This window comes from Balaenoptera physalus, assembly GCF_965194825.1.
Source record: "Balaenoptera physalus genome assembly, chromosome: 9".
Taxonomy (NCBI): Eukaryota; Metazoa; Chordata; class Mammalia; order Artiodactyla; family Balaenopteridae; genus Balaenoptera; species Balaenoptera physalus.
The window spans coordinates 16,802,146-16,828,063 of NC_138888.1; the positions used below are offsets into that span (position 1 = coordinate 16,802,146).

General features: G+C 43.1%; 1 protein-coding gene across 2 annotated transcripts in view; it reads right to left on the reverse strand.

The window, feature by feature from the left end:
• Positions 1 to 25,918, reverse strand: part of UST (uronyl 2-sulfotransferase) — a 384,091-nt gene that overhangs the window by 61,698 nt on the left and 296,475 nt on the right. The window contains exon 8 of one of the 2 annotated variants that reach the window (XM_082474847.1): positions 952 to 25,911. The exons of the other annotated variant lie outside the window; for it this stretch is intronic. Coding sequence (XP_082330973.1) covers positions 25,778 to 25,911 — 134 coding nt within the window. The 3' untranslated portion in view covers positions 952 to 25,777. Of the gene's footprint in view, positions 1 to 951; positions 25,912 to 25,918 lie in introns of those variants that run through there. 2 annotated transcript variants of the gene reach the window in all.

Consider the following 25,918-nt stretch of genomic DNA (forward strand, 5'->3'; position numbering starts at 1 on the left):
TCCAAGCCATATAACTTGTTAACATTTCTGAACCTGTTGCCTCATCTACCAAATGGAAATTTTAATAGGGTCCGTTTCCTAGGTCTTTCTGAGGTTTTGAAGAGAAACTGCATCTAAAGTGCCCAGCAAAGAGCCTGCCACACCACAGGTGTTCAATAATGTCACATTCCCATGTCACAGTTTCCCTGCACTCTTGGCAGAACCTGGGGAGCAAAGAGAAGAGAGAACAGCAAGGAGGTGTTAGGGCTTTATTCAAGCTCCTCGAAAGTGAGGGCAGCTCAGAACCGACCCAGAACCCACCTCCTGAACCACTGGCAAGTGGAGCAGCTTCCGGGGAGGTGCCAGATTAGCCAGTAACAGCCTGAATCCAGAATGGAGCCGGGCCAGTGGAGGGAACACAGTGACCAGCATCAGTCAGCAGCCGTCACGAAGCTCAGTGGCCCCTCTAGGATGGTGGATATTAATCTAGAGACCCAGGGCACATTAAATAACCTCCCATCCAAGTAAGCAGTTTGCTTCCTGATGGGATCAACATTTTCACTTGAAAATCCTTCCAACTCCTTGAAAATGATCACTTGCGTAGCCTAACAGTTGGATAACACTGCAATTTTTCAATCCTTTAGGTTAAATATTAAAGTAAGAAATTTTAAACTAGAAAATAACCAGCTAGTGACAGGACCACACCAGCACATCAATAAGAAAGTACACCAGAGGACCCAAGGTTCTTTGGTGACGGGCAAAATCATCTCTCTTCATTATCTCCTTAAGAAGACACCCAGGGCTTCCCTGGTGGCGCAGTGGTTGAGAATCTGCCTGCCAATGCAGGGGACACGGGTTCGAGCCCTGGTCTGGGAAGATCCCACGTGCCGCGGAGCAACTGGGCCCGTGAGCCACAACTACTGAGCCTGCGCGTCTGGAGCCTGTGCTCCGCAGCAAGAGAGGCCGCGATAGTGAGAGGCCCGCGCACCGCGATGAAGAGTGGCCCCCGCTCGCCGCAGCTAGAGAAAGCCCTCGCACAGAAACGAACACCCAACACAGCTAAAAATAAATAAATAAATAATAATTAAAAAAAAAAAAAAAAAGAAGACACCCAGCTGGACAATGGTCCCAGGACTGGCTGCTGGTTAAAAATAGGGAGAGGCTGGGGGTAAGGTGGGTAGTAAGGGAATTTGTTAGCAAGGATGTCTAGTGGGGAATTAGGAAGAATTGAAGAGTCCTTTCACTCTTTGCAACGCTGAGCACATCGGGGAACCCCACGGCCTGCTCACTGTGGTCACATCCTTGTCTTCTGGTGCTGCTAATGCTTCCGTGGGGCCTGCTCAGACCCTCTCACTTCTGAAACTCCCTCTCCTGTTCCTGGGCTGGGGCAAGGCTATGCCCAGGGCCTTGGTCTGTCTACAGTGGTAGTTTCAGTGCTGGAACCGGGGATGTGTTTGCTTTTCAATCAATTCTTAGAACATAGCTCAGGCCTATATTAAAAGCTTTTGACATACTTAGGATAATATGAAAAGAAACCATCGGTGAGGTCTTCCAAAGTTAACATGGTCGAAAACAATAAAAACACCAAACTCCATTTTCAAACCACTGTAGATAAGCCAAACAGAAAACTGTTTTCAAATGTCTTGGATAGAAACCCACAAAACTGACATTTAAAAGCTGTCTTGGAAATCTTGATAATGAGTTGAGGCCGTTCCTGTATGGAAGGAAAAAATCCTACCCTCTCGGGTGGAAAGATGAAGCGTCTCATTATTCCTGTCTGCACAGGAAGACCCAGCCCTGGGGAAGGCTCAGAAAGTCACCATCTGAATTTTAGGCTGAAGCAATCAACACAAAGTGGAATAAACCCGTCCTGAGAGAAGGTTTGTTACATGTGAGGCCAGCATTCTCCCGGGAAGAACTTTCTCCATCAAGAAGGCTTAGCTGCACAGCATCTAGGATGGGGCTGCAGAAATAGGAGGCTGGGTGGGAGGTCTAAGTCAAGGAATTCAAAATCTCTCAATTGCCAGCTTGCATGCCACGCCCCCTGGGGGACCTAGCTTGACCCTCTCAAACTGAATGCCCCTCCTTTGGGTTCCTATGTGCTGTTTATCCCTATGGAAATATCACACCATATACTTCCTTTTCAAAATAAAATATTTTAAAAAGTAAAAATTTCAGATAGGCACACATAGGTGCGCACACACACACACACACACACACACACACACATAAAACGTTTAAGGGCCATGTGATTTAAACTGCCCAGTGAAGGTTTAGTGGTCTCTCACAGGTTGCTTGGTGCAGGTTGACCAAGCAGCCTTGGAGAGAGAGAGAGTTGGAGAGAGAGACTCTTGCCAGCGTGGCAGGGCAACCTCCCAGCCTGGATCCACTTCCAGGGCCGCTCATGACAATGTCACTGGCCTGGTCAGGAGTCTGAGTCTATGCTCTGTGAAAGCATGTTTCTTGAGAGTTGTTCCACTTCTGAGTAAACATAGAACCAGAAAATGCCAATGAACATTGCACGTGGGCTCCCAGATTGAGAAGCAGTGAAAAACAATCCTGACCAGAGTGAGTAAAAGTTTTCACTTGCTCTGAAAATGGCACAGGGATCATGCCATTGACCACGTGAAGTGGTTCAACACAGGGACGGACGTCACCAAGGTGAAAGTTCTGAGTTTGGAAAAGCACCCAACCTTCTCTCCAAACATTCCAGTGAGGAAGACCCAGAGCTAGAGGTTGAAGGATGATCTGTGATGTGATCAGACACTGTTAGTGAATTCTGATGCTTATTTTATAAATATTTGCCGTACTCATGTTTTCCATCAAGGGCTTATTTACTATTCTTGATGATGCAACTGAGCAGACCACTGACATTTTTCAACCTCCTGAAACATATCTCAAGCCCTTTGTTAATTTCTTATGAAAAAAGAAATTTCACCGTAAATCTTTATAGAACACCTGACACATCTATGGATACAAAACCATCACACTGTAAATCAGAACCCAGGCATATTGTCATTACGTGTGTTTTGTGCATCTCCCCACTGGCGGCAAGCTCCTCAAGGCCAGTCTGTGAGCTGCTCACTGATTCTGCCCTGAGTCTTGCACAGGCCTTGGGACGTGACCGGTGAGTGGAAGAGAAACTCCAATACTCTCTGAGGATGCTTGTGCTCTCACAGGCTGGCACACATTTGTGATCTTGTTGGCAGTCTTTGTATAGCTGTCTTGGCATAGCTGTCTTGGCTTGATGTTCTTTTCTGTGAAGGTCTTCCCTACTGATTTGTGTGAGGCGGCAATGTGCTCAGTTAAAAAACTGCACTTTCCAGCCCCCTTCTCAGCTGGGGTGGGCTTAAACTCAGCTCTGACCAACAAGACCTAGGAGAAGTCTGCTGGACATTTCTGGGCAAGTTTTGCTTTTCAAAGGCAGGTATTGCCCTTTCTTCCTTGGTGCGTCCTGCTCTTTCTGCTTAGAATATGGTTACGATAACAGGATTGCAGCAAAAATTGGCAGAGATCTCAGCCTTACCTCCTTAAGCCTCTCTACCAGTGCTGGAAATGGCTGATAAGGAAAATTAAACCTCCTGATTTGTCGAAGCCATTGGTCAGTCAAGTCTGCTGTTCCTTGGATAGAACATAAACTCTAACTGACCCAGGTTGGGGTGATGGATGAAGGAGGTCCTACAAATGGAGAAGCAAAACCAATCAAAGAACAGAGAGAGGTGAAAGAGAGGAGACCTGGATTGGGAACGGAGGAACAGATCTTGTGAACATTCAAAGCTCATTTGAGGGACTTCCCTGGTGGCACAGTGGTTAAGAATCCGCCTGCCAATGCAGGGGACACAGGTTCAAGCCCTGGTCCAGGAAGATCCCACATGCCGTGGAGAAACTAAGCCCGTGTGCCGCAACTACTGAGCCTGCGATCTAGAGCCTGCGAGCCACAACTACTGAGCCCACGTGCCACAACTACTGAAGCCCGTGTGCCTAGAGCCCGTGCTCCACAGCAACGAGAAGCATGCACGCCGCAACGAAGAGAAGCCCCTGCTCACTGCAACTAGAGAAAGCCCTCGAGCAGCAACAAAGACCCAGTGCAGCCAAAAATAAATAATAAAATAAAATAAATACATTTTTTAAAAAAGTTCATTTGTGTAAGTCCTGGAGCCATATGGGCAGCTCAGGGAGAGAAAAGCCACAAGTACTCTGATTGACTGGGCAGTTCTGTTCCCCTGAGTCAATGAACACTTGTCTTTGGACTTACCAGGCCACTGCTAATGAATTTTTTTTTTTTTAGCAATAATGTATGTTTTAATTAAGGTATATACATTGTTTATTTCAGACATAATGCTATTGCACACTTAATAGACTACAGTATAGTGTAAACATAACTTGTATATGCACTGGGAAACCAAAAAAATCTGTGTGATTTGCCATATTGCAATATTCAGTTTATTGTGGTGATCTGGAACAAACCTGCAGTGTTGCTGAGGTCTGCCTGTATTAACCTCCTGTTGTTATTCCAGTATGCCTCATAGGGTCTCATTTTCCATCTCAATTATCTCCTCAATGTATTTCTTCTAAATACATCTGTACAGTTCCCAGCAGAAACTCATAAAAAGTGATTTGTTCCAGGTCTTCAGATGTGCACTAATGGCTTGAAACTCAGCAATATTGGAAGGTCTCTCATTCATTGGCATCTCCAGATCAATCGTTGTGTTGTCTTGATTCTTAATACACAACTGCTAATGAATCTAATTTGCCTGAATCTTTTTTTTTTTGAATTTTATTTTATTTATTTTTTTATACAGCAGGTTCTCACTACTTATCCATTTTATACACATCAGTGTATATATGTCAATCCCAATCTCCCAATTCATCACACCACCACCACCACCCCCTGCTGCTACTTTCCCCCCTTGGTGTCCATACGTTTGTTCTCTACATCTGTGTCTCAATTTCTGCCCTGTAAACTGGTTCATCTATACCATTTTTCTAGGTTCCACATATGCGTTAATATATGATATTTGTTTTTCTCTTTCTGACTTACTTCACTCTGTATGACAGTCTCTAGATTCAACTATGTCTCTACAAATGACCCAATTTCGTTCCTTTATATGGCTGAGTAATACTCCATTGTATATACGTGCCACATCTTCTTTAGCCATTCGTCTGTCGATGGGCATTTAGCTTGCTTCCATGACCTGGCTATTGTAAATAGTGCTACAATGAACATTGGGGTGCATGTGTCTTTTTGAATTATGGTTTTCTCTGGGTATATGCCCAGTAGTGGGATTGCTGGGTCATATGGTAATTCTATTTTTAGTTTTTTAAGGAACCTCCATACTGTTCTCCATACTGGCTGTATCAATTTACATTCCCATCAACAGTGCAAGAGGGCTCACTTTTCTCCACACCCTCTCCAGTATTTGTTGTTTGTAGATTTTCTGATGATGCCCATTCTAACTGGTGTGCGGTGATACCTCATTGTAGTTTTGATTTGCATTTTTCTAATGATTTGTGATGTTGAGCAACCTTTCATGTGTTTGTTGGCAATCTCTGTATATCTTCTTTGGAGAAATGTCTATTTAGGTGTTCTGCCCATTTTTTGATTGGGTTGTTTGTTTTTTTTAATATTGAGCTGCATGAGCTGTTTATATATTTTGGAGGTTAATCCTTTGTCCGTTGATTCGCTTGCAAATATTTTTTCCCATTCTGAAAGTTGTCTTTTCATCTTGTTTTGTAGTTTTCTTTGCTTTGCAAAAGCTTTTAAGTTTCATTAGGTCCCATTTGTTTATTTTTGTTTTTATTTCCATTACTCTAGGAGGTGGATCAAAAAAGATCTTGCTGTGATTTATGTCAAAGAGTGTTCTTCCTATGTTTTCCTCTAAGAGTTTTATGGTGTCTGGTCTTACATTTAGGTCTCGAATCCATTTTGAGTTTATTTTTGTGTATGGTGTTAGGGAGTATTCTAATTTCATTCTTTTACATGTAGCTGCCCAGTTTTCCCAGCATCACTTATTGAAGAGACTGTCTTTTCTCCATTGTATATTCTTGCCTCCTTTGTCATAGATTAGTTGACCATATGTGTGTGGGTTTATCTCTGGGCTTTCTATCCTGTTCCATTGATCTATATTTTTGTTTTTGTGCCAGTACCATATTGTCTTGATTACTGTAGCTTTGTAGTATAGTCTGAAGTCAGGGAGCCTGATTCCTCCAGCCCCCTTTTTTTCCCCTCAAGACTGCTTTGGCTATTTGGGGTCTTTAGTGTCTCTATACAAATTTTAAGATTTTTTGTTCTAGTTTTGTAAAAAATGCCATTGGTAATTTGATAGGGATTGCATTGAATCTGTAGATTGCTTTGGGTAGTATAGTCATTTTCACAATATTGATTTTTCCAATCCAAGAACATGGTATATCTCTCCATCTGTTGGTATTATCTTTAATTGCTTTCAACAGTGTCTTATAGTTTTCTGCATACAGGTCTTTTGTCTCCCTAGATAGGTTTATTCCTACGTATTTTATTCTTTTTGTTGCAATGGTAAATGGGAGTGTTTCCTTAATTTCTCTTTCAGGTTTTTCATCATTAGTGTATAGGAATGCAAGAGATTTCTGTGCATTAATTTTGTATCCTGCAACTTTACCAAATTCATTGATTAGCTCTAGTAGTTTTCTGGTGGCATCTTTAGGATTCTCTATGTATAGTATCATGTCATCTGCAAATAGTGAGAGTTCTACTTCTTCTTTTCCAATTTGTATTCCTTCTATTTCTTTTTCTTCTCTGATTGCCATGGCTAGGATTTCCAAAACTATGTTGAATAACAGTGGCGAGAGTGGACATCCTTTTCTTGTTCCTGATCTTAGAGGATAATTTGCCTGAATCTTCCTCCAGGCTTGATCACACTTAGAGACACCTAGCATTGTCAGCTTCCTAATATAATCTAATTTGAAACATATTACTATCACTCTGAATGTAACCATATGCTCTTAGTTTTCTTCTGCAATGTCCTCGCAAGGCTCCATTACTCTTCCTGGAATCGAGCCCCAGTTGGGCAGTGGAAAAACCAAGGGTTGGAGCCATACCCACCTACTTCACCCAGCTCCACAGCTAAGAGTTGGTTCCTCATCTGTCAAAAGTCAACAGTAACCCTGACCTCACTGGATTGTGCTCAAAGAGCCAGTGTGTGCTGTGTCAGCCCTGCCCTAGGCCCCCTCTCCCCTGGCTGCTCATGTTAAATTGACTGAGCTTTTCCTGTCTGTCCCCATCTCACATAAAGTCAGGAATTACCCACTTTGAAACCCTTCCATATGCAGACCCTGGCCGTGCCCAAACCTGGAATTGACTTCTCAAGTGTTAAGAGGTTGAGTTTGGCATTCTTTCTCTGTGCTCCCTGAGTTCCCCCAGCTATTTCTTGTCTAGCCCGCATCCGAGGATTGTTATTGGTTAGCGTCCCCATATTCTTGAGGGGTTCCTGAGCTTAGGGACCTGTTGCATTTGTGATTCTATCCACAACCCTTAGAACAGTTCTCAGTGGGTAATAAACCCAAATTTGTGGAATAAATGTGTGAATGAATGAACTCCTGAGCATTACATACGTGTTTGTAGCCCAGAAGGGTCCTAGTAAAGTGCTCTGTGCAGGCAAATGCTTAGATGACGTTTGTGGAATGAAAACATTCCAGTCCTAACTCCCCAGCTTTTGGAAGCTCTCTTTAATTGCTATCAATTTCTTATGACTTTCTTCTCTCAGTGTTTTGTAGCCAGGGCAGCACAGAAGCTCTGTAGAGCTATATCACCATGTAACGATGTTTTATAATAGCTTTGTTCTTTCACAAAACTTCTCTTCCCGGCCTACTCAAGGGAAGGAAACTAGGACATTTATCAAACTATCACTCTAATATTATCTCTAAAAAAAAACAATTTGCCCTGGCTCATCAAGCTGAGCATAGCAAGTTGTACATTTAAGAGATTACAATGAAACCTTGCAATTGCACTTTTTAATAGTGATGATGGGCCACAACTGACATTAACAAGCACCACTATGTGTCAGGCACTATTCTAAGTATTTCACTCGTCAACTCTTCTCAACAACCTTATGAGGTAGATACTATAATTATCCCCTTTTTCTAGATGAGGAAACAGATACAAAGAGGTCAAGAAACTTGCCTCAAGTTAATGGTAATTGGTGAAGCTGGGATTTGAACCAGGGCAATCTGATCCAGAACTGGAATGCTTAACCATTGAGCTACACTAAAATTCATTATTATTTTGGCCAAAGAATTTGGTGACATTGATCCAATCCAAAGAACTCTAAGTTTTGATAGATTGAATGAAACTCATGAAAGGACAATTTCACTACACGTCACTTCCCTCTCTCCCAATTGGATCTCAAAGTTGCACATCAGCTTGCCTAGTCTTACTATGGCCTGGTCAATATTTTTCTATTTTGTCTAGAAGAACTTGTAAACTAGTTCTTTGCAAACTCCCTTTGCATACTTCAGAGAATGCATCTTGCTTGTACACCAGTCACGAACCCACAGTGCTGTGTGCATAGTTGGGCCGGGAAAGAAAACGGCTACACCATAGTAACCCTCCGTCATTCTATCCATCTGCTGCCCTAGAGGGATCTTAAAATGGGTTCAATTCACCTTTAAAATCCGTCACTCTGTGAGGGGCTTGTAACTCTTGGCGGCCCTGGAAGGCTGCCTGAGAAACAGGACTGCTATTCGGACTACTGGTGTCCAGCTGTAAGTCTTTTCGGAGGGAAACAAGCCATCCATTCATCAGGCCCTTGTCAAATTTTCCTTCCCCACCAGCCCTCCCAGCCAAGGAGGAGAGTACCTGGAGGAATGGCTTCTGGATTTTTGTTGTTTCTAACTGGGGTTTGTTTTTTATTTTTTAAATTGTCTACTCTTTTTTTTTTTTTTTTTCCTGCTCAACCCTCTTCTGCTCCAACTCCCCAACCCTACAACTTTCTCCCTCTCTTAACTTTTCCTTCTTCAGCCCTAAAGCTAGGGGTTTGGGAATAAGTGCATGTTTATAATCTAGAAATTTTAAATCAGTTAGTGAGGCGACCATTTGTAATTTATCACCCAAACCAGGACACCTTTGAGAATGAAAAGCCCAGACACGTGATCACCGTTTTAACTTTAGCTCCATTGCACAGCACCAAAAGGGCATTTATTTTATTTTATAGTTTTGAAATTCATTTTTATTGAGGTAACATTGATTTATATGTTTCTTTTTTTAAAATCAATTCTATTTATTTATTTATTCATTTGGCTGCGTCAGGTCTTAGTTGCATCACGCAGGATCTTCACTGTGGCATGAGGGATCTTTAGTTGCAGCAGGCGGCCTTCTCTCTAGTTGTGGTGCACGGGCTCCAGAGTGCGCAGGCTCAGTAGTCGCGGCACGTAGGCTTAGTTGTTCCACGGCACGTGGGATCTCAGTTCCCCGACCAGGGATCAAACCCTCGTCCCCTGCATTGGAAGGCAGATTCGTAACCACTGGACCACCAGGGAAGTCCCCTTATATGTTTCATGTGTACAACATTGTGTTTCTACTTCTGTATAACCTACAGTGTGCTTACCACCAAAAATTTAGTTTCCATCCATCACCATACAGTTGATCCCTTTTACCCATTTCACCCTCCCCCCCCGCCACCCCTTCCCCTCTGGTAAACACTACTGTGTTTTTTTGTATCTAAGTGTTTATTTTTGTTTGGTTTGGTTTGGTTTTTATTTATTAGTTTTTTATATTCCACATATGAGTAAAATCCTCTGGTATTTGTCTTTCTCCATAGGACTTATTTCATTTAGCATAATAACCTCAAAGTCCATCTATGTTGTTGCAGATGGCAAGATTTCATCTTTTGTATGGCTGAGTAGTATTCCAGTGTGTGTGTGTGTGTGTGTGTGTGTCTATGTGTGTACACATCTTCTTTATCCATTCATCCTCTGATGGGCACTTAGGTTGTTCCCGTATATTGGCTACTGTAAATAATGCTGCGATGAACATAAGGGTGCATACATATTTTCCAATTAGTGTTTTTGTATTTGGATAAATATCCAGAAATGGGATAGCTGGATCATATGATCGTTCTAGTCTTAATTTCTTGAGGAATTCCTATACTGTTTTCCATAGTGGCTGCACAAATTCACATTCGTACCAACAGTGTATGAGGGTTCCCTTTTCTCCACATCCTTGCCAATGCTTGTTATTTCTTGTCTTTTTTATTATAGCCAATCTAACAGGCATGAGGTGGTATCTCATTGTGGTTTTGATGTGCATTTCCCTAATAATTAGTGATGTTGAACATCCCGAAAGAGCATTTAAATGCTCACCAGGGAGCAGCTGGAAATAACAGTAACACCCTTTCTTGGCTCTTGACTCCACTGCCTGATTGTGTTCAAGGTCAGCGCCTTGTCAACGGGGATTAAAACAGGACAGATTGTTCTCTTTTTTTCTTACTGAATCTTTAGTCTATAATGATTCTTTTTTGTTCTAGTTCTGTATTTTTCAGAAAGGTCACATTCTCAGTATTCAAATAGTTTAGCCTATTAGGTCTCTAGTTTGAATGTGAAAGTTATATTTTAAAATTTCAATTCAAATATGCAGGGTTTTTTTTTTTTTCATTTCAAATCCCATCTAGCCTGTGAAACTTAGTTTAAAATAAATGTACAGTTAAGCTCCTTAACTATTCTTTGGGATCGATGTTATCAGATCAAGAATATCCTACATATGTAAAGAGTTCTGTATAATTGAGTTTATTCTCATTTGATACCCACACTAAAGCTGTGAGGTGGATGGCAGGGTTGAACCTTTTTCTGAACACAGAACATGCCACTTTGAGTTGGAATCAAATTATGGCAACAAAAAGCAAAGGGGCATGAAGAATCAATAGTGTCAAACAGAGATTAACTGCCCAATGTTTTCATACTTCTGGTTCAAGTATAAACACATAGTTACATCATTCTAAAAGCTACATTTGCTCTTGTTTTTTGTTTTTGCTTGTTATTTGTTCCTGAGAAATCATGCCACGGTGACTAGCAAATGGTTTTGATTGTAAACTATAGCCACCCTCCCCCCATATCTTTGCCAGCAGAACCCACTTCTACTTAATACTGAAAAGGCTGGCTTTCCCAGCTTCCCTTGCAGCCAAGGGCATCTAAGTAAATTCCCGTGGGCCTCTAATTAAAATCTTGGTGAATTCAGCCAGAAGGGAAGTCTTCCCTGGAGCTTCTGGGGAAAGTCTTCCTCTATGATAAAAAGAGCCATACAAGGGAAAATCAGTGACTCTTCTTTCTGGAAACAACCTGAGCAGCCGCAGTTCTCTTGCATCCATGACGAGACAAGCCTGAGCATAAGCGCCTGCACGCTGAAGGTAGCAGGACGTCATCAGCTGGGTTGTTTTCCATCTTAAGCTACTAAACCGATGTTGGAACTACCAGCCTCTGGGCTTCCTTATATGAAAAAATTGTCTTTGTGTTCTTTTTCTAAGCCAAATTTAGCACACTGTTACTTGCATTTGGGCATCCTTAACGATTCCCCATATAAATGGCACTGCCATAGTTCACTATCAGACTTATCCCCTTTTTTGTTACATTCCTTTCACTCTCTTGGAATTAAATATCTAGATAATAAAACTTCCCTATACACACAATTTTTAAAAATCAATAGATGCCCTTATTATAATGTAAAGGAGGACTATTAAATAATTTAAAAGAAGAATATGCATTTAAATGTGTAAATGATTGGGCACAGCTATGCTAGAAGACATGAGGATGTAGTCAGAGCTTGTAGGTCTGTGTAGGATCGCCATGAATGAAACAGCTCTCACATGCAGCCAGGTGTGCTGTGCTGGTGACTCAGATCTCTTCAGAGGTGTAGACGCTGGCGTTGAGATTTTTCAAAAGGTGAACAATTCTTAGTGACGCTCCAAACCAAGCAATGTACAATCTTACATTGACTTGCGTGGTAGCCTCATTCTTGGAAAATTCGGTGTACATTCAAACGTTGCAAAAGATTACTTTGTGTTATGTAACACTGAGCTGACATCGAGGGTCACAGAATTATAAACATGATTTCACCTACATGAATATCTGATGGCACATGTGGAGGTCATGTGGGATTTCGGACAATTGTTTGCTATGTAAGATTTGCCTGCACATTGCAAAATGTCTGGAGTCCCTCCCAATTAACACTGATAGGCATCCCTAGTAATTGTGGCAAGCAAAAAGTACCCCCATAAAATTTCAAATCATCCCCTGGGGCAGTTTTGTCACCTTCCCCCTCACCACAGAGGACAGCGGACCACAGAGGCCAAACTGGTCTGGGGCAGGTGCCTCGGGTCACTGACTCTGCATAAGTGTGAGAAGCACCCCTACTCCCCTCTCTGCAAGTTGTAGCAATGCTCTGTTTCTTTGGGGGAGGGTCTGGACAGGTGGAGAGAAAGCACAGAAACTATTGGTCAACGGGACACCCTTTCTTGGCACATGTGCGTTTTTTCCCTGACCATTTATTGAGCTCCCACTGCATGCAAGGAGCTGTGGTCACTTCTGGTAGACACAGGACCAACCACGATTTCCTTCCTGCCCTCAGGGAGGTAGGAGTCTAAAGTAGAAATGGAGAAAAGTATCCAATTAAGATGGAACAGAGGTTCTTAGTCTGGGATCCAGGAATGTACTTCAGTGGATCCTTTAATTTCTTGACAATGCAGACAAGAGTGCATGTATCTGTGTGTGTGTGTGTGTGTGTGTGTGTGTGTGTGTGTGTTCTCTCATGCATTTTTTTTTCTGGGTAGAGGGTGTATAGGTTTAATCATATTCTCACAGCACTCCAGGAAACTGTAAAGGTTACAGATTTTTGCATGGGGAAGGCCTGATAAGTAAATACTATCCTATTTGATGGGTTTTCACCAGTTGCCTCTGCTCAAAATACCTCTCACTCAGATACGTCTTTCACTGAAATTCCACAGGTAGACATTCATTTTGAACAACTGAAGAGCTAGCATGAGTCTCTGTGAGCAACATCTTTCCAACAATATTCAGGAAATATTTATTGGGACTAGGGACCCAGCCGTGAGTGGAACAGAGCTCCCAGTCCTGTGGACTATGTGGGGGAGGGATGCCAGGACAGCAGAAGTGCAGGATCTTTTGGGAACAGAGTGGGGTCCACTCCAGGGCAGCAGAGAAGTTCTTAGGAGATAACAAGCCAGCCTGGGCGGCTAACGCCCTACACGGATGTGTATCAGCCAGCTGTCCCACGTGGGCAAAGAGTCCTGGTCAAGAAGGACGTTGCGTTGGGTCTTCGGACACGGCGAGGCAGGGAGGTAGACAGCCTCCACCAGCATCAGGCCTCAGCTGTCTCACAGTTTTGCTTGGGTCAGCCACTGGGTGAACAGGTCGGGCCTCGTAGGATGACTGATAACATGACCTGCATTTTGGTGCATATTTAAAATTCCAACTTATCTGGGCTTTCGCTGTTTGTTGCAAGAGTGTGTTTGGGAAGCAGACTGCAGACTATCTGGGCTGGAGAATGAGGGGGAGGGTGGTTTTTAACTGGCAAACTATGTGCTGACTATAACCACGCTGAAAAGCAGTGTGGTTTCTATGGGGTTCATTCTGGAACTAGTACATTTCAGCTTCCCCCTGGAACGAAGCCTCTTCTGAAAAGAAAACATACCTTGGCCTCGAAAATGCAAAACACTCCCCCTCTGCAGCTCTGAGCAGTTCTCTACGGGGAGGGTTAACTTGTCCTAAGGCCATCTTGTCTTTGGAAACCCCTAAGGAGTAAAACACAGATCTTTCTATGCTTTCCCTTCCTTTACTAAAAAGGAACAGGAATAATTGCCAATTCAGTAGGCTCCTTGCGCTTTTGTGCATTTCAAAGGCATTTGCTGTTTGGGATTTGGAAGAAAATCATGAGAAATGAGAATCTCTTGCTGCCTTGGCTGGAAGCAGGCTCATTGTTTGCAGAGAGAGCTGGTTTCCACAGTTTTGGACTAGAGACAGCTGCGTTTTTTTTTCAAGAGTAGTTTCTACTTGCAATGGGATCTAATAAACAGCCAAGGTAGTCAGTCTCCCACCAGTGAAAGGTCTTTAAGTTATTTGAAAACAACCTAATACGTTATCATTCACGATCAACTGTACATGCTTTTTAGTTATTACAAGTCACGCACTTCTCTCTGGATAGGCCCTCTTTGGCCCAAATTTCTGCTTTATAAGGGCAGCCAATCATGTTTCAGGCTCAGGGTCCTAGTCTCAAAAGTAAACACGTTCCTCTCCTCTAAACTACAGGAGACTCAGGGGATGGTCTGGGCGAGGAGAGCAGGGCAGGAACCTGCAGTTTTCGAGGCCTGAGCGCCAGCCCTGGGAGCAGCTTGTGGAGCTGAGACCATCACAGCTGTAAGGAGGGGAGAGGCCACGCCTCCTCCTGGCGCTGGAGCAGGACCTGCCCTCACAGGAACAATAAGGTGCACTGCCCATGAACCAACACGTGGAAACTGCCTATTTTACTTCCTGTCACGAAAACAGGACACAGGACAAATCTTTGCTTCTTTTTTTTTATGACATAGAAACAAGAACAAATGTGCTAAAATGAAAAAAAACAATTGTTTCTTGTCTTACTGGGACACTGGCTTGGAGTTAAGGAGGATCAGGTAATGAATTTAGCCATTTCCGTGATTAGTAGCAGCAGTAAAGCAATACATCGGGTCCCCGATTTCTAGAGTCGCGGGCTCAGCTCAGTGGATTGACCCCAAAGCTTGGGTCTCACTACCACGTCAACAACACACGTAGTCCTTACGGCCCTTTAGCAAAAACCTATATTCTTTTTAAACAGTGGAAATACATGACCACTCTTAAAACCGCTAATATTGTCATAATTTTTTTGTGTGTGTGTGGAATGTTAGGGTCTTTTCTCCCTTTCCTGAACTTACGGTTCTGGGTCATTTTTCATTTTGTTGGCTTTCTCATCGTCTGCCCCCCTATATTGCTATTTGATTTTTCTTCTGTTTAGACCTTGCCTTCCCAACTGATTCATTAGTCCTTTGGGAGCAGAGGCAATTGGATTTTTAAATGTTCCTGTGTATCCTGTTTCCCCACATAGAATGGATTTCTGGGTCTCACTCAGGAACCCAAATGGGCCTGTGTTGGGATGTCTTTCAAATAACATTTTCTTCAAATAGAACTACAGATAACCTTTTCCCACGTCCCCGCCTCTTCTCTAAGCATCATGGTTGCTGTGGGTGAGAGGTTTTTTGAGGCTCACTTAACCACAAATTTCCCGCCAAATGTATAAAATTCAGAACAAGATCCATTGGATAGATTAGCTAAAATTATACTAATGGTAGTTTAGAGTGGAGTTTGGGAAATTAAAGGAAGGGATGATACTTTAATCTGTGATGTAAGCATTGCAACATCTTATTTTTTGTAGCCACCGCCCATCCCCTTGGCAAGAACAAGATCTCTCCCCTCTGCCGCTTGAATTTTCTCACTCTCAATTGAATAAACATTTGGCTCGGGAGCCATTATTTCTCTTCCGTGGGGACCAATCTGAGAATAATAATAACAATAATAAGCATTTACTTTCAAGTAACAGAGCACCAAACCTTTCAGGGCCAGGCAGATATGGTCAGAGGAGTTTAACTCACACTCAGAAGAGCATTCCTGGGTAGAAGGAGAAACTCAAGAATGTGTCCTCTGGGGTGAGTGTCCCAGAGACCTGAGGCCCAAGCCCAGCCTTGCCCTTCTTCCACCAACCTCTGTAGCTTGGTTGACAAGTGGGGACCAACATCAGGAACATTGCCCCTAACTCAATTCAGTCTTATAAAATGATATGAAGTCACTTTGTCAAGTTCACTTTGAGGTCATCAATACTATTTAAAAAAAAATCATTGCAAATTCTGTGATGACACTTGAAAATGAGTGTGTTTCAGTGTTGCTTTCATAAGGAAACTTCCATTTCTCAGGAATCTAAATACCCGTTATGGTGAGATACAAAGTTTTCTCCTTGGTGGTCTGCTGATGTGTGGAAGAGAAGCCTGCTGATGGGGGAGGGGCTGAGAGAGGGGAGGGGAGTGGAGGAGGGGCGGGAAGAGGAGACACCAGGAGAGGAGGGGGAGAATCTCTGAGTGGATGTGTTTCTATGTGGGACTGATTGTTAGAAAGCAGCTTCCACAATGTGCTTTGAGGTGAGAACTGACTTTAGTCAACTCCCTATTGTAATGTTGGCATCTTTTGTACTTAGGGATGTTAGGTTATGACCCAGCAATCCCATTACTGGGCATATACCCTGAGAAAACCATAATTCAAAAAGAGTCATGTACCACAATGTTCATTGCAGCACTATTTACAATAGCCAGGACATGGAAGCAGCCTAAATGCCCATCAACAGACAAATGGATAAAGAAGATGTGACACGTATATACAATGGAATATTACTCAGCCATAAAAAGAAATGAAATTGAGTTATTTGTAGTGAGGTGGACAGACCTAGAGTCTGTCATACAGAGTGAAGTAAGTCAGAAAGAGAAAAACAAATACCGTATGCTAACACATATATACGGAATCTAAAAAAAAAAAAAAAAAATGGTTCTGAAGAACCTAGGGACAAGACAGGAATAAAGACACAGACCTAGAGAATGGACTTGAGGACACAGGGAGGGGGAAGGGTAAGCTGGGACAAAGTGAGAGAGTGGCATGGACATATATACACTACCAAATGTAAAATAGATAGCTAGTGGGAAGCAGCTGCAGAGCACAGGAAGATCAGCTCGGTGCTTTGTGTCCCCCTAGAGGGGTGGGATAGGGAGGGTGAGAGGGAGACGCAAGAGGGAGGAGATACGGGGATATACGTATACGTATAGCTGATTCACTTTGTTATAAAGCAGAAACTAACACACCATTGTAAGGCAGTTATACTGCAATAAAGATGTTAAAAAAAAACAACTTACTGGCGCCCAACACAAATGACTGTCATAGAATAGACACTTTTCAATGCGTGATTAAATATACAGAGAAAGTTTAGTATCTTGAAATAACTTGAATATACAAAGTTGAAATAATATTTTAACATTTTTAAACATGCATTGCTGTAGCGTGTGAAAAAAATTGTTTTTACATTTAGTACACGTTTATTGAATGTCTCCTAATGTCAGGCACGGAGTCCCCACCAGGAAGAGCCATGAGGAAGTGCGCTTTACAGGAGCTCATAGGATAGCTTGAGGAGCCAGACATGGGCACGTATCATGAGAGCAAGAGCCACGGAGCTGAGTAGACAGTTGATGAAATGAATAGACGATTAGCTAGACTGCGTCTTTCTTCAATCATTTGGGATCAATGGGAGTTTATTTGTGATCGAGCTCTTCACACTGAAGGTGGACAAAGACCCCCAGATCACTGAGGTCCTCAGTTAAACAGCACTTAGCTGAGCACACAGGGGTCAGAAATCCCAAGAATCTCCTCTGAATTTTCATTCTAAAGTGCTTAGTTCCTAAGATCTCAAAGGGGAGAAATATGTAACTTCTGGTCATTTTTTTCAGCCTGAGAATTAGGGTTCCTGAGCTCTGGGTAGTGTTGAGGTTTGTCCCAGATTTCCTGAATCACAGCCTCCAGTCTGCACACCAGCCCTAGGGCAGTTCCGTTCCTAAGATGTTGACTTCTTTCCAGGAGTAACTCAAAAAGTACATGAAAAGATGGAGTGAGTTGACTTTTAAAAAGTTAAATGAAAGAAATCGTGCTTTTCAACCTAAGTACATTGCTGCTTAACTGTTAAGAACATCTAAATTTCCAGTCATAAAATGCTTGGTGACTTTCAGAAGTATGTTTTTTCCCCTAGTAGATAGTGATATTGTACTTGCTAAAGTTGGAATACACAGGTATTTCCTTGCTATATGGCCAGCACCGTTGCTTGTTCTTGTTCTGTGGTATAACACAAAGTTTTTTTTTTCCTTTCCCTTTGAAGAAGCTCTGCTATTGAATTATTGATTTTATGCTTCATGTCCTACTTCTACATCTCACCCACCACTTCCCTCTAAACATAAATCTGTGATGAAGCAGCTGATGTCTTTAACAAATAAGATCAACTGAAATTCTAGATGATTTGTGGTTAGTCCTAATTTCAGTTAGGTTTTTCTTTTGCAGAATAGTTTAGGTTATCACCTCAATAGCTAAACATACTGTTTTTGCCTTTAGCTTAACAAAGATTCTAACAAAGCCACTTATTAACCATTACTTGGCTTCCCTAGAGCTTACCAAACTATAATACTGTTGAAAGACAACTTTCAACTCATGCATGGGTGTTTTACACTTCAAGTTCTTGAAAAGCTACTTTCTTTTCCTCTTTTCATTCATTCATTCATTCATTCATTCATTCATGTGGTGTGTCAGATTTCGCTGCTGGAGGTTTTATGACAAATGTCACTTACAGGCTCTAATGCTTCCAGTATGCTGTTGGTTGAAAGTTAGTCACTCTTTTCAAAATTAGTGAATTTTTTATTCTTTTCTTTGTACTCCCCCTGCGCTCCAGCCTACTTTCTTTGAAGCAAAACTGTCAAGGTTTCACTCGGCTTTTTCACACCTCCCACTCACCTTCATCCACATCACAAGTCCTCCAAGGTTATGACTACTCAGAGGACCTTTTGCTGGCAGTGACACAGACATGTGGGTGGGGGAACCTCTAATTCAAAGAAATCATCAGACTTTGTTGTTGCTGCCGAATTTACCAAGAAGGGATGGACAAGAGGGGCAGATGTGCCCAAGAAGAGAGAAGTGAAACAGCCAAGAGGAGCATCAAGGTGAAGGGAAATAACGAACCTCAGCCTCCAGATCCCTGAGGGGCGAGTTGGGGGTGGAGGAGACTGGTACCCTTTAGGACCCAAGAACCCAACCACAATTTCCTTCTAGGCTTAGGGGCCTGGCCTGCATCTTTGCTTGGCTGGATCTAGATTCCTTCTTTGGGTAAATACAATTTATGTCCACTAAATACAAGCTGGCTGCATGTTTTCTCTCCACGCTTTGGAATGTTACCAAAACCGAAAAAGAAAATCCCATAAATCTCTGCTCATCCGGACCTTTCTTGTTCTGAAAAGAAGCCCAGTCGAGCTCCCCATCAGCGGCATGACCTTCTCCAACTCCTCCAGCCCCGCACTGAGTTCCCCCTTTGAGCCCCTACAGATTCGGGGCCTGAACCATGAAATCCAGCCATTAGTCATCCTTCACCTCAGAAGGGTTGTGGAGCTGGGAAATCCCAGGACCCCCGAGGCCAGGACACCTGGACAGTGGGTCTTGGTCCGACGCTGCTCCCTCTCACCTGGGTCAGTTCGTGTGGTCTCTGTTTCCTCATCTGGATCCTCAGAAACATGGGCTAAATATCTGTAAGTTGACTTGTTGCTCTATGACTTCAAGCCCACACATTGCTTTCTCATTGTTGCTGGTTTCAAGTACAAGAGCAGAAATTGTGTTTTATATTCTGCTTCCTCTTGCTCTCCGTATGGTAACAGAGAGCTGGGTATGCAGTACTTTGTCTACTCATTAATTTAACGAGCATTTACTGAAACTTTCCTGTACATCAGGCACCATGCTGGCCGCCGTGTAACTGGTACGTGAGACATGAGGCTCTGCGCATCTTTAGAGCATTCAGTCATCCTCATACTTCAGAATCTCCTGGAGGCTGTTTACACACAGACCGCTGGGTTGCACCTTCAGAGTTTCTGACCTAATAGGTCTGCAGCCCTCCGATTTGTATTTCTAACAAGTTGCCAGGTGATGCAGGTGTTGTTAGTGAAGAGAACCACCTTTGGAGCCCTGGTTTGTTCTCGCAGCAGTTAGTGACAGCACTGTTTTACCCAGGTGTTACTTTAACAGCTGGCATCTGAGCGCCTCTTCGGGAAGAATCAGCCTCTGCTTGGAAGGGGTGAGACCCATTGGACGTCAGCCAGCACCAAGATACCAGGAAGAGGAAGTGACTCCTCGGGGGAAAATGTGAGGAATGTGTGGGGTTTGCTCCTGAAGGGGAGGCGGAGGTGGATGCAGCAGGTGAGAAGGAAGGCAGGAGAAAAGGGGCAGGTGAGGTTCGGGGCCAGCCACTCCTTTGAAGGCTTTTGTGCTGTGTGCTGTAAAACCTCTCTTTGCTTCTTCCCTGTGCCCCACGTGCCCTCCCCGAATCTTCAACGCAAAGAGGCAGGAACCCAGGAGAGAAGAGGCCATGAGAAGGTAAGGCTCTCTGGAAAACACAAGGATCCTACAGAGGGTCCGGAGGCCCCATGGGCTGCAGAGCTGAAATTCGTGGTGGTGTCGGAGCCCATGTTGCCTGGCGTTTCGAGAGGCAGGAGACCCTTGAGAGCATCTGGGTTACTCCATGGCTGAAAGCCAAGTTTCCATGAGGTCCTGTAGACTGAGACAAGCATTTATATGATTTGGTATGTTTTAATTTTAAACTTCAGGCCTTTAAAGAAAGAACAGAGTTGAAACTCCAGTAATATTACCGTGATCACAATTTTATACCACATTGCATTTTTTCAAATTTACTGTGCTGTGAACTTTTTCAGATTTACAGTGTTCTTTGATCTTTGCCCCAGTCTTGTCAGAGAGAATCGGCTCGTATTAGTTTTACATTCCTGTTGGGAAACAGGCGCAAAGAGATGAACGATAAAGACGCCGTTGAGGGCAGCTCACCTGACAGCTGGGCTGGCAGCTCTCCTCGGGGTTACCTGGGAAGGCCCTTGGCTCTTAGTGTTCTAGTTTCCTCTCAAATGAGGTAGCTACAGAGTTCAGTTCTAATTCTGAGCAAATCAACATTTAAAACAGCATTTCAGAGTACCTCAGTGAGGAGGTGATATCATTTTGCCCGGAACATCTCAAATCCAGAGCCTTAGCTCTTTCCTTTAAAATCTGCTTGTCATGTGTCTGCAGGAGGGAAGTAGGGAGGAGTGTGATCGCACTTAACTCTCGTACATTTTGCGGCCGTATCTTCCACTCTGATATAAATCTTGTAGCTGAAAAGGTCTACAGAATGCAAGAACCAGTCACGGCCAAATCCTCTGTTTTTTGGCAACACGTACTCCATCTGTCTTTATGGTCGACAAACAAATCAATTTTATTCTAAATCAAAATGATGGGCTTCTTAGGAGCCCTCGGGGGCTTCCAGCGCTGGCCCAGGAGAATACCAGGATGGGCAGGACCCAGAGGCCCCTCCCACCTAACTTGTCTCTTCAGGTACCATCTTTAGTCAGATGAGATCAAGTTTAACTGGACTCCCTAACAGGGAAGAGGACAAGATCCCACAGAACCTCGTCTGAGGGGAGGGGTTTGTGGTCCAAAAGAGGCACAGCTTCACGTTGGGGGGTGGGAGTATCAGGAGTGACCTTTCCTTTCTACACTTGGCCCCAATCCCAACACTTACATATACTCACACTTAGTCTTAGAGATAAAGGAGGCGCAAAGGATACACCCAAGAATAACAGCAGATACTATTTATTAACCTTAATGTGCCGGATTCATTTCCTGCTCACAATTGCCCTTAAGTGAGTGTCCCTGCCTCACAGAAGAGGAAACTATGTCTGGGGGACTTGAAACAACCTGCCCTAGTTAGTTAGTAGGTGGTCAAGTCGGGATTTGACCCTGTATTGCTTCAAAGCCCATATTCTACACTAGTCCATCAGTTCGTTCCCCAAAGCCTGCCTATGAGAAAATAAAAATGAGTGATTTTTTCCATAAATACGAATTCATGTCTTTTTAATTTGGAGATTATGTTCTTAGCTTTGTGTGTGTGTGTGTGTGTGTGTGTTACACTGTCCATTCTTTTCTCGAAATCATGGTCATGGTGGACTGAAGTTCTCTCCTCTTCCTCCCATTTCTTTCCCCCTCCCCCCTCCTCGTTCTCTCCCCCTCCTCTTCCCCACTTCCTCCTCTACTTCTTACTCCTTCCCTTCCTCTTCCTCCATTTCTTCTCTTTCTCTTCCTCCCTCTTTGTTTTAACTTGACCGAAAACAAAAACAAAACCCCCTGACAATCCTATTTTGGGTCCATGTTTCCATTAATTTTTTTTTTGTTGTTCCATTAATTCCAGAAGTCTGGGACCTCAACTTTATATGAAGTAACTCTTCATAGTTTAAGACTAGCACAGCTCTTGAATCCAGGGCCACATCCGCGGCCTAGGTAATGTGCTGAAAATTTGATTTAGGATTTGCTGACACAGTACATTTGGGTCAAGTTTGATGATAAGCTGTAGATAGGACTACTAGGGACGTTTTAGTGAAAGGTCATCTCTTCTGTAAGCTGCAGCCTCTTGTTCCTTTAAGATTTCCATTTTTCCTTCCTGTATTCTCCCTATGTCTGGCTTCTTGAACTGACAGAATGTGCAAATCAGTTAATATCTCTCTGGGACCACTCTTATTTTGTTTTATACACAGGTATTTTCTTTGTATGTAAAGCCTGAGCGTATTTTTTTCTATTTCAAGCATTCTAATGATTTTTACAAACAGTATGAAATTGCATTAGGCTGTATTAGGTATGATGGCCCCCTTACATTTGAACGAAGTGCTGCAAACTAGGGACCAACTGAGAAAATCTGCAGCTTGAAAATCTGACCCGCCTCCCCTTGCTGACTTTACATTTCATTGTTTTAATCAGCCATGGACACAGAGCTGCTGGTGACGCGTCTCCTCTTTTGAAATCCATCCCCCGTGGACTCAGGGCAACTGTAAGCCGTCCATCCCTCAGCCTCAGAGCCACGCCTTCAAATACAACCGTGTCTGCACCATCCCAGCTCCAGGCCTCTGGAGTGTCTCTCAGCTCAAAGTCCTTTAGTTTGCTTTATGGGTGTAGTAAATCATTCCACACACCATGGAGCAGAGGAAAAGCCTGATTTATTAGACCTACCTGCTTGGTTCTTTCAGAGTAAGATTCCCATATTGAATGATTTTCTCTCTTCAGATTTTTTCATGTGTTTTAAATGTTTAAATAAAATACCCATGGAGTATCCCTTAGAAGCGGACCAGGGGAATTCCAGTCCTGTCAGACCCGTAGTGATGGTTTCCAAGAGGTAACAGGTTATGGTCGCTTTCTTTCTCTCTCCATTTCTCCTATTTGTTTCTCCTTCCTCTGTCTCACTGCATCTTTCCCACCCCTCTTTGCTCAGAGAAAAAGGAATAGTTCATTTATTCACTCATTCATTCATTCACTCATTCATTCATTCATTCACTCATTCATTCCAAGTGCTGTGTTAGGTGGTGCAGACCCAGAAGTGAAGAAGACAGGCAAGGTCCCTGCCCTCAAAGAGGGTGTGGTCTAGAGGGTAAGGTCATGGTTAGATGGGCATTTACAATGTAGAGCGGCGAGTGCTAGGGAGGAGCACTTTCTTGAGGGTCAGGTGGGGCTTCCAGAAGGTTTCCCCTAAACTGGAGGCTGAACCCTGGGCACTGGGGAGTGAGCCCTGCCATTCCAAGCTGTTTCCACTGAACTTTCTCAGTTGTTCGGTCTAGTTGCTTTCTGTGTAGTAAAGAACCTATTTGATCAATACATTTTTTCACTCATCAAGGTAAACTCTAAAATCTGCTTCCCATGGGCCGAATGGGAATCCAACAATAAGAAAGAGAGTGTGAGTTTAACCTTGAGAAACTTAAAAGAATTTTATAATTGAGAACTGGATCTTGACATTTCTGAGGAAAATGACCGTGATGAACACCTACCAATAGGGCGAATCAGAGAATGGATCTGAATGAATGGAAACATTGAATGGAGGTGTGGAATTCATAAACCTCAGCTAAAATTGGAGTCCCAACAGGCCTGTAAGGGTAGCTCTCAAACCCCCGCCATGCATCTTCAATCGCTCTGAATAGGAAGAGATGTACACCTACATCTCCAGCAGGAAGATGTTGCTTACTTCGCTACCCAGCCGGAAGAAGAAAAGTTCTCTTGCGGGATGACAGCCCAGCCAATCAGAGACTAGCAGTCCAACCAATGAGAAGCCTCCATACTTTGGATTCTCAGCTTCCTCCAATGGACTCTTTGGTTACTTCAGCCCCGCCCAACTCTCCCTTTTTCCCCTATAAAAACAAGTTCCCCTTCCTTGTCTCTGCACTTGCCTATGCTCCGCTATATTTCACGTATCCCGGATTGCAGTTCTTCTGGTTATTCTTGAATAAACTCGCGTCTGCTGGTTAAATAATTGGCTATTATACTTTTGAGGGTGACAGAGGCATTTTAAGTAGCAGCCTGATAACACAAAGCAGGTGGAGACCTGGCTCTACCTGAGAATGTACCATTAAAGTGGCAGCTGGGGGTTGTTTACGCTGGACCTGGGCTCCCCTGCAGAATGGAGACCCAAGGCAAGTTTAAATGTGTATGTGGTTTTTGTTGAGGGTGAAAGGGTATTCCAGTGAAATACCACAATTGAGTTGGCAAGCGAAGATTAAGATAAGTGTGTGCCTAGGAACAGAGAACATGACTTACTTCTGTGAGGTAAAGAGAGCGTACAAGGCTGCACTGGATGGAAGGAAAGTTTGCCGCTATCAAATAGTTTAATCAGAGCAGAATCAAAGAGGGTTAAATCCACTGAAGTTGTATACAATTCACCACGAAGGGGACACTTGAATAATAGTTGGCTATTTAATTTATATAGATGAACTTAATACTTTGCCTAAAACGTCTGCTTTTGGCTTTGAATTATCTGAATGATCTTGTCTTGAAGGCACTGCTCCAAGCTCTGTCAGTGCCTAGGAGCCCTAGTAATTCAGGCAGTGAAATAGCTTTAGGCTAAATTGGTTCAGCCAGTTCTATCCATGCCTCTGTAATTCACCAGCAGCACCCTAACCGCAAGCCCCTCAGATCTTGTGTTCTCTCTCATAATCTTATCTCTATAGCACACCGCTCCCCTCCCTGCACCTGCCAGCCCCCTTCAACTGTTAACCTTCAGAGTTTATAGAAACAGGCTGTTTTGACATTCACAAGCATTAGTCATTATGTGAGGATAAGGGTGCTTGGCTGAGCGGAGATGCTGGTGGACACCAGCTAGGCTCGCCCACAAGCTAAGGGCCTGGCATGAACATTTGTGATTCAGATTCATTCATTTACAAGTTACAGTGTGCCTGTGCCTAATGACACCAACCTTTGTGTCACTTGTGACTAGATGCAAGTAAAATATTAAATATGCAGCAGTTCTGAGTCTATTGTAATGTGTGTGGAAGTGCTTTGAAAACTTGAATGCCATAGTTCTTAACCTTTTTCTTGGTCACGGACCACTTTGAGTATCTGGTGAAAATTTGGACCCTTTCCCGAAAGAAATACGCACCAATATGCTTATAAGATTTTGCATATAAAGTCAAGAAGTTCACGCATCTTCTGATGTATTATAGAGCCCCTTATCTAAGGGGATTTATAAGTATAAAAGGTTATCAATAATTTTTTTTACATTCAAGTGAACAGCACAATATAGAATTGTATATTTGATACGATCTCAGTTATATACTATATATAGGAAAGAATACATGTATATAGAAAAGACTGGAAAGATATGCCCTAAAATGTAAATATTTAGGTGATGAGATTGTGATTGATTTTAATTTTCTTCTCTAATTTTGTTATATTTTCGCAATTTAAAAATGACATTTTCACTAGTTTATTTTCACAGAAGTATGTTTCTTATGACTGATTATAGAAATACTGAACAGAGTTTTCAAAAGCAAATCTAAAAAGAAGCTCCAGTGGACGCTCCTTTTGATGGCTGCATCATTCACAATATTTACCAGTCTCTGGGATCATGTGATCTATACCACGGGAACCTTCCTCCGGGCCTTCTGCGGGGGCTGACTCAGCTAAACCAATCAGTGTGTTTCCCCAAGAATTTTCTGAGTTGTAGCAAGGAGCCAGTTTCTCTGTGGTGATAGAAGCTCTGAGTGAGGTCTGGGAGCTTTGGAGCCGGGAGGGGGACACATTCCGGCTGGCCTGTAAA